We start from the raw sequence: 9,761 nt of genomic DNA on the forward strand, positions 1-9,761 counted from the left end.
CACGTTAGTCTTTTGATCCCTTTAAATCTATGAACAGTATTTCGTGTTGATTGTCACACAACACCCCCGCATGCTTCTCTTCAGTTGTCGATGTCGTCTACATCAGGTTACATGTATGTTGACGATGGATCTCCTGACGACTATGGACGGGAATATTCAATCCAACCTTTGAGTTTTTCATTTTAATGGGCTCATCTTTAATTTATATGAAAACATGACCGGTAACGTAATCTGAAAAATAACAAGACAAGACTTTAATGACACGTAATATTTTATAGTACATTAAGTTGTACATGAAAATGAATATATTATATTTCAACATGTTATCAGTATCAAAACAATGTCGGTGCAAACATTTACAAAAATATTTTATGTTAGGTGTTGTTGGTATACGTATCTTCATAGTTAAACAATTATGTTGTAATAAGAAATCACATGCCTCATTAATTCTGGGTTTTTGCACATTTTCTTGAGTGCATCTCCGCATGTAACATAGTAGTGTACCAGAAATTTCAAAATGTGTTTTAGTGTTGTTACATATGACAGTTATTATTGTCAGAGTCCTTTAATCCATCGTAATGGTATTCATTTTACACATTTTGTTTCAGTTGTCGAAATGTATGTGCAACCAGTGACAAATATCACAAAAACTATTCATTAGTCGTTGAATACCACAGGAATATATTCCGTTGATAGGAGCTGACCAGAAGAACGCAAGGCAAACATTGTACAAAATAGATATATGAACAGCGCTTGTTCATACAAATTCAGGATTAGGTACCAAAATACTGATTCAACGGCATCTCACAACTGTTTCGTTCTTCTAGGACTCATCAGTGATGCTAAGGTACCAAAATTTTAAACCTAGGTGTGAGAGCAATCGAAAGTGATGGATACAAATGTTAAAATATAGATTGGGTTATTTGTAAGCTCTTTTATTCAATTTCGTTGTCTTCATATATCTAATAATTTCAAAGGAAAGCCGAGTACATGTTTTCATTCTGTACCATGCTGATATTCGATTAAAGTAAATCATGGCATGAAGGTTACGATTACGCTTCGGGATTTAAAGTCCACCTGCACTCTCAAGGATTGTACAATAGACAAACGATTGAATATCACCTTTCAAAACAAAATTTAGAATCAGATACAGTAGCGTCAAATAAGAAAATGAACAGCTTCATACAGCTGTTTCGGCCCTCTAGGATTTGTCAATGATGCTAATGACCCACATTTTGAAACCTTTGAAGCGACTGATGAAAGCAGAATTTAACGAAAGAAATGATGAAATTAAGTTCGTTCAACACAATGAAATAACATATCGGCACATGGAGGACACATTCACGCATCCTAAACATTATAGATATTATCAGGAATTTAGAAATACCCAGAGTTTCGTATAACAGCATAAAGAGGATAAAATCTTATTTATATTGTTGCAGGACGATGTAAATACAAATATTTACATTTAGAATATTAGCATTGTATTTATATTAGGTTATAGGTAAACATTAAAGGGAAGAGAGGGAAAATACTCATTGCACCAACGATCCTAGTTATACTTCTAAAAACATGTACCGTTTTATTATAAGTAGTGTGTGTTGTCTGATTACGGTGTGCAACATTTTAATCAAACGGCACGTTATTTTTATGTATTAGTCAGAGGTTTAAAACATGTGAGTTGCAAAACGAAAGCTTCAGACACAAGTGATGGTAAGTCAAAAGGCGTTGGGAAAACCTAGAAAGCATAAAAGGAATGTGAAGCATCGTTGTATTGTGATTTCAATAGAAGGCTAAAACAAATCAAGAATTGAACAAAGCGTGTAAGGGTTAACAGGTATTTCTGTACGCAAACGATGGACATGTTAAAGTCTATCCATGCCTTACCTCATTCAGCGGTGTCTATGTCCTGTTGGCAAATATGGTATCTTAAGATTATGCCAGTACATGAAAATGAGTGGATTTTTTTTTTGTTTAAGCAAAATTCAGTATATTTGTTAATGCATGTATTGAATTGTGATGCTCAATAATATTCAACTAATTCAAAATTATAATTCACTTTTAGTTTTTCTTCATCAGAACAACTTTGATGCCGCAGATATTGCTTTGAAGATTAGCATCCAGCTTCTTTAAAAAATGTAAACGTACTTTATTCGGCGCATCTTCAATTATAGTCTGACCACACCACCAGATATGGCTTCAGAACGAAATGTGAAGCCGTTATCAGAAAGACTGCCTACATAAGCACAAACATAATTCCGCACAACACTTTCAGCACGAAAAACGCCAAAATATGCTTTGCACGTTAAACATCCAAGTTAACAATATAATTTGTTGTGATATAATACAATACAAATATCATCTTATTTTTATATTCACCTGATAAGTATTAATTTGAACTGTTTTTTTTTTGTATAAACGAAAACAAAGAAAAGAAAAGAAAGAAAATTGCTACTCACGTATTTGTTTCTGAGGCCACACTCTATATCTTGGCAGAAAATGTTGCGTATTCATGGACGGATGCCTGTTCGTTATAGGAGCAGAGAACGGCCACTGGTGCATCGTTGATATTGGAATAGGTCTTACTGCACTTGATCTGTGAGTAGATTGTAACTTTGGAATAAAGTTGTGTATACCTACATTAACTGGGGAATGTCCTATCGCTCGCTGTGCCGGTCGAGCCACGCTATTGATTTGCGATGACCTTAGATTTGTTGGTACGTTAGCAATATTGCTACCCATACGGTTGTGCTTTAATTGTTTGGCTTTCAGCAGCTGTAATAACAACTGGTACTTATTATTTCGAAATTGTGCAGGCCTTTCCTTGTTCGTAGAAACTGATGAAGAATGTCGTTGCGGTATTGTTGATCCGTGCTTCCTTAATTTTACTGAACCAATTTCCGATCTCTCGGATATTTGACTTCTTCCTCCCAAAGGCGATTTCGTAATGGTGGTCCTTGTTTTCTTTTGTTTCCTAATTTTAGGAGCTGTTGATTTCTTCTTGAGTCCAAATAATTTCTGTCTTGCTTTCAGTATGTTAATGATTTTCTGCATATCGATTTTGCTAGGTTTATTTGACTGTATTTGGGCAGGGCGTTGTAGCATTTTTTCTTTTTTGATCACTGGTGGAAAAGATTTTTGGAATCTAGTATGAGCGTTTTGTTTTGAAAGTAATTCTTTCCTCTTATTTGCTTTAAGAATTTTTGCCAAAGCGTTCCATAATGATTTTGAAATATCTTTCCTAGGCTGTATCATTGAGGACTGGTCGCCGGGAGCATGAAATCCTTGCTGATTTGATATGCTTTTCCTGAAACCAGATTCTGTTGGAAAACGCGCACTTGGAATGCTATTCTTTCGTTTGGCGACACGTGCAACCTGTTGGAATGGATTGATATTTATTTGCCCAGCGGCAACGGGTTTGACAATTTTCGTTTTCGACAAAATGCTACGATTGGGTTTAGGTGCAGTATGATTAGGCGAATTTATCGATTGCGTCAACGGTTTTGCTTTGGTACTGAGTTTGTGATTATCATCTTTAAAAATTCCGTCGAGAATTTCATTTACATCAAATTTTGGAGGTTTGTGGTTTCCATGTTTTGATTCATCATCGGGAGATAATCCCATAGCAAGGACAGGTCCACTAATTTCGATCTCTCCATTTGGGGGTGGGTTCTCAACAGGACCAAACAAAACGGGCCCAACAAAAAATCCATCTTCACTATTTATGTCACCAGGTGCAGACATAGGATTGATAAATGGAAGTGGCGGTTTTTCTCCACTAGTCACGGAACCATCAAACATTTGGGCAATATTAGGAAGAAGAGGCATGTGAGGGTTTGGTGGGTGTGCGTGGTCTTTAGGTGACATTTCCGGTACTGCAGCAATAGGTACTACAGCGTTTGTGATAGGATCAAGAAAATGAAAAGCCGCGTTTGGGTCAGAAGGTTGTTGACTCGGAGGTGGTGGTATTTCTCCAACGCGAACAGAAGAAACCGATCCAACGCGAACAGCATTTTTCTTGTCGCCTACAACGGCGGCTATTTCCGGAATCGGGTCAATGTGTGTTTTAACGTTTGCTACAGCATGCTCCCAGGCACTGTGGGCATTTCTTAAAACATCTGACGAAACATTATGGAATGGGTTGACTGGTTTATGCGTTTCAGGATCGAAAAAGATTGAATTGGTATTAACAAGAGTTCCATTTTCGGTTTCTTTGTGTTTTTCTATCAACGGAACTCGAATGTTCGAATGTTCTTTTCTTTTTTCTCCTGTCGTAGGGTCTGAAAATCTTGTTAAGATATTAACATTTTTGGATGTTTTAGGTGTCTTGAAAAAACGTAGCTTTGCACTTTCCCTGTTCGATTCTTCTATATGATTTTCCAAATTTCGAGTTGCAATAGGAACATTTAGCATTGGATTTCTCGTTAGATCTTGAGATAAATCCAAGTCTGCCCCACTAAGCGAACTGTCCAGTCCCATATGACTTCCAATGGCAAAGTTGTGTGGTGTGTGTTCATGGTGTTCATGAGGTCCAGCATGTCCAAAATGAGAATGAGAATTTATGTCAGGAGACAGGAGTTTTCGTCTTATTGCTTTTTCGTCTAATGTAATATGATTTGAGCTGTGCTCCATATGCAAATTGTTAGGATCATGGAACAAATGCTTGTGAAGAGTTTCCTCGAATGTATGTTGTTTGGTTCCATGTTTATGAACGTTGCCATTGTTGTCTTTGATTCCGCTACCTCCTTTGGCTGTGGCTAAGACATTTTTTACATGAGAAGGACTTATTCGGTCTGGATCTGCTGACGAAAAATCGTTTATACTACCTATAAGCGCATGAGTAAGACCTGGTTCGTGCGATAGAGGGTCAATATCATTTAACGGTTTCATTACAGTCGTACCTCCGTTAAGGCTAATTAAGGCTTCTCTAATTTGGTGTAACAGCGCTTTGCGTTCTAGATTTGGATCAGATGAAGTTGATAACTGTTCGGAGCCTATGAGATCCGCTGGTGTCGAGCTAGTTATTTCAGATCTGGATCCCAAAATACTGTTTGCATTTACCCTTGATTTCATTTTTGGAGATCTGTGCATGGTGTTCACAAATGTGCTTGTACTTGGTGCATGTATTGAAGTATGTTTAAAAACTTTACTCCCGTGACCAGTTATAGAATTGGTCATATCATTTTGTTCTCTCTTCTGAGAAAGGACGTCCTTTGCTTCAAGATCCGAGTTCGATTTCACGTCTGTAGAATGTTCCGTTTTGTCCAATAGATGTTGAGGAATATCCGGTTCAATTGGATGTAAAATTCCTTCATGGAGATGTTCCTGTGGAGGAATAAGGTCATGTGGACTAGGAGAAACAAAAAAACGGCGCTTGGAATTAGATGGCGATAAACCAGGTCTTCCGAAGTCTTGTTTCCGTGCATCATCAAAAGATGGTTTCTTTAAGTCTGTGAATGAAGCTTCAGGAAGACCGCCGAAAGGGGGACTTTGATTGATTTCCTCATGTTGAAACCCGTTGCCGTCACTGGATGCTAGCGTCGGTGGAAGAAGTAGAGGGTCAAAGTTTGATTTTGGAGGCGATTCTACTTCCACAGTTTGATCAATGGGCTCTGGTATTGCAGTTTCGTATGTGTCGTTGGTTGATAAGTCATTATTCTGTTCGTTCAGTTTCAAAATGCCCAAAAGCGACTGTGGTATTGATTTTTTTGTTTCACTTTGAACTGATGAAGTATTGTTTAATAATCCAGAGGACTCAGAAACGTTCGGTGATGACGTCGATGTGACCGATATCGTGTTTGCAGCTTGAATTTCGTTTTCTAGATTTACGGTTTCTTCGACAAAGTCGTTATCGACGGTCTGTTTTTCTATGTTAGTACTGACTGCTTTTTCGGCAGGTGCAGTGTTATTTGCTTCAGTGCTTATTTCAGGACTAATTATCTGTTTTCCAGGTGAATTGTCTTGGTCTGTTGATACTTCAAAATTGGTTGTTTGCTTGCTTTCTGCAGTGTTGACCGTTTCATTGACAAATTCAACATTGACAGGTTGTTGACCTTCATCTGCACTGATACCTTGATGTGAATGTTCTGTATTTTTCAAAATCGTTGGAAGTGAAGTGGAAGGCACAGTTGCATTTTTTTCTTTTCCTGTCTTGCTGCTTTCAGTAAATTCCCTGACTGAATTGGAAGTAGGTTCACTCTTAAGTTTCCATGGGTTCCAACTAGCAAAGAATCCTTTTGAATGAGGCTTCTGTAGATCGTTGTCTGTTGGGAGCTCCATAGGTTCGTCATTGATAAAAGGGTCTGATGTAGGTTTACTTTGTTTTGTTGGTGGTGTTTTAGTTGTGATGTCTAAAGAATTCGATGTTGATTCCGCAATATTTCTATCAGTGGGCACGTTTACATTCGTTTCTTGTCCTTTAAACCAAGCCGGGGAAACATCAGATTTCAGAGGATCAACCCATGCTGTCCATCCTCCGACTGTACTAGGTGTTGCTGGATTCTGAACTTTCTTATCAGTTGTTTGAAGATGGAAGCTCAGCGTATCGTGTGGCTCTGTATTTAGGCTCACAGTATGCGTTGTACTAGGAGTACTACTCACATCTAATAACGTTGCAGCTGTAGTCTTTAGAGTCCCATTCAAATCTGAGATTTTTTTCTTTTTCTTTGTCACTTGCACTGCATTTGTCGATATCTCGGCCATCTTCATAGGTCCTATGCTAGATCGTATTATTGTGCTTTCCGTCCATGTGTGTTTGGGAGTCAGTTCCACTGCGGCATGCACCCATGGGAGGTCTGGTTCATTCATATATATATCTGCCTTTTTCATTGGTGCACTTTTCAATAACTTGTTTCCATTTGGACTTGATATCACTGCACCAGGAGAAAGCGAATTTCCATTCATACGTTTTTCGATTACCATATCAATTCGATCACCAACTTGCCTTGGATCTGACTTCACCAGGTTTTTCCAGTCCCTGGTACGACCTGGAGACACGCGACTTTTCTCTTTCTTAGCACTAGTCAACCTTTCCACCATTTCTTGAGATGATATAGAAGTACTAAGAAAATCCACACCTGACGGTAGGGGTGCATATTTGTCTTTTTTACTTGGGTCTGGTGGTTTTTCCTGCTTTGACACTTTCTTTGGCTTTTGAACGTCAGTAACACCAAGTAAATCTGATGTCGGGGCAACTGGAAACTTACTTTTTAAGGCTTTGTTCTTCTGATTTTCATTTTGGGTTTGCGCCAGACTTTCTCTTAATATTTCCTTAGGCAAACTTAAACCGTTGCTTGCATCAGAATTTTTTACTCCAAACTGAGTTAATCCCATTAGCGTGTCATGCTGCTCTACGATAGCTACGTCTTGCGGAACCATCAGTTGACCTGAGGATGATAAACAATATATAGGACTATGCTAAAAACGTTTCAACATTTCTTCACTTATAAATTTGCATTAGCAAAAGCACAGTAGAGGAATTAACCTATTCATTTGTCTATAATTGATCAATGAAGAAGAATAAATGCAACACTGACGATAAATACTATTGGGAAACAAATCCTTCTGCAGATGCTTTGATTTAATCAAATTAGCAAAGAGTTGGAACGTAATAATTTGAAAATAACAAATTAGCGATCCTGGAACACACTAAAACCACCTCGCAATTGGCTTATATCTTTATTTTTTCGCATAGTAGTTGTTTTGTTTGATTAACTATTCAAATAATAACGGTTAAATAGTCGAACATGAAGAAGCTTATATGTACGTGTGTAATCCTGTTAAATATTAGGAGCCTAAATTTTGAAATCTAGGAGGCGACTGAGGAATACCAAAATTGATATCAAAAGACAGGAGAGAAATGAATTTGCAAGCAAAACACATTCATAACCATCACACATTGTGCGTTATTTTTCAAATAAAGTTCTATTCTGAAGTTAAAGTACGTTTATAATTATTCTACAGCATATATTAATTCCCGGGATACTTCTACTCTGTAGCTATTCTACCTTACATATACGTGATATTTAACATGAAAGAAATTCCATCATTAAACATTCTTTAAGAGATATTGTTATCGTTAGCAGTGTTGTTTGATATTTCTTTGGTTTAACTTATTTTATGTAACCTGCATGCCATTTTGAGACACATGAGAATTGCTAAATTTATTGAATCTCTCTATCTAGAACTGCAAAACTTTGCGACATCTTGGATTTTTGTCAGTTACCTGCTAGTTTCAAAAATATGGCTCAAAGCATCACTAACGACTCGTAGAAGGACGAAACAGTTTTATGAATACAGCTCAATTCATAGTCCAATTTTAATAAATGTAGCATCCTTTTCATCTCAATAGTTTGTTATTGTCTCAAAATGTCAATGTTCTCAAAAAGCTGATTTTTATTTCCAAAATAATATCTTTAGCCAAATATTTTATCCTTTGCTATCGATCAATATAGGAAATTTCCACAGGTATCAAGCAAGTATCGTTAGTTCAACGTAACATGAAATAAATATTTGTATCTACAATGGATATGTATATAAAGCGAAAAATGCATATAAAAAGGTTCTTACCATGTATCGCGCTGGAGGCAGTCAGAAGAATCACGGCTACAAGGACTTCCATATCAGCTGAAAATAAAAGAAAGTTTCATAAAACTATCTTTCAATATCAAGATTAAGATACAAATAGCGCTAACACATGCTGACAAAACCGTCTGAAAAAGTAACGCCCAAATAGAATATAATAGGTGACACCATGTATTTCTTAAGGATAAACATTCGTTTCATCTCGAGGGAGACTTTTCATTTACGTAACATACAGTTGTATATTAATTGAATTTAAATGTATTAAAACATGTGTTTTCTTTTACTTTGACATAAAACTAACCCATTGTGTTAATATTGTCTCAGCCAGAGTTCACTATCTTCAAGAATGGACAGCTTCCAATTAAATCCTTTTCAAATGACAAGAGCAATTAACATTGATATACACTGTCATCTCTTTCATATAACTTTATCAATGACATGGTCTTTTCATTCATATATTCCTTGCCATCCAGTTAGACAATTCCTATGTTTAAAAAATCCAAGTGTGTTTGATAGGCTTTGTTGATTTATGAATAACGCGCTTCATTAGACAAGGATTTGGGTCAATAAACAGGTTTTATTAATGTCTACATCAATAGCATAAAAAACACCAATTACAACAGTCCGGTAAATAAAATCCTATAAAATCCTATCTCTGGTGTTATAATAATGTCAAATTAAATAAATTTCTAAGTGTCACGGAAAATGTCTAGAACATTCCGTTACGCTTAAAAAGCTTTGTAATAGAACATGAAATATGAAATGTCACTGTTAGAAGTCAAGATATTGAAATGATGGGGTTAGATCTTTACAAGTAGCCCTGTCATGTTCGTGTTCTTGTCCTACGGAAATAAATCTGACAGCGATTTCAACTGATGTGACAGTTCTGAAGAGGACGATTTACGGCTCACATATATCTATAATGACTTTCTCTATACTTAACTTATGTCAAATAGTCATGTCTTCGTATTGAACCGGTGTATTAAATCCGCGTCACTCGATGGTATCGTAAATGCACTAAATGACACTGTCTGCACTTTTCACAATATGTGAACACATTTCTCATAATAATAATTTGCAAAATATGAACATTATCATACATATTCATTTTATCAGGAGTCTAACATGTACCTGTAATATATGGATTCAAATATATAGATATAGATTATACGTAATGA

General features: G+C 36.6%; 1 protein-coding gene across 1 annotated transcript; it reads right to left on the bottom strand.

The window, feature by feature from the left end:
- Nucleotides 1–2,451: 2,451 nt before the first annotated feature.
- Nucleotides 2,452–8,888, bottom strand: LOC132552002 (uncharacterized). Its single transcript, XM_060216146.1, has 3 exons — nt 8,885–8,888; nt 8,569–8,625; nt 2,452–7,385 (listed from the first exon to the last, which is right to left on the bottom strand). Exons 1-3 carry the CDS (start codon nt 8,886–8,888, stop codon nt 2,452–2,454), a joined length of 4,995 nt encoding a protein of 1,664 aa, XP_060072129.1.
- Between the last annotated feature and the right edge of the window lie 873 nt (nt 8,889–9,761).

Source organism: Ylistrum balloti, unplaced genomic scaffold, assembly GCF_031769215.1.
Source record: "Ylistrum balloti isolate Yb309-2 unplaced genomic scaffold, AGI_CSIRO_Ybal_v1 Utg370230, whole genome shotgun sequence".
NCBI classification, from domain to species: domain Eukaryota; kingdom Metazoa; phylum Mollusca; class Bivalvia; order Pectinida; family Pectinidae; genus Ylistrum; species Ylistrum balloti.

What these genes read in the sequence shown, in the direction of transcription:
- LOC132552002 (XM_060216146.1), bottom strand. An exon ending in TGCCTCCAGCGCGATACATG is followed by an intron (nt 7,386 to 8,568) that starts GTAAGAACCTTT and finishes TATCATCCTCAG; the next exon opens with GTCAACTGATGGTTCCGCAA.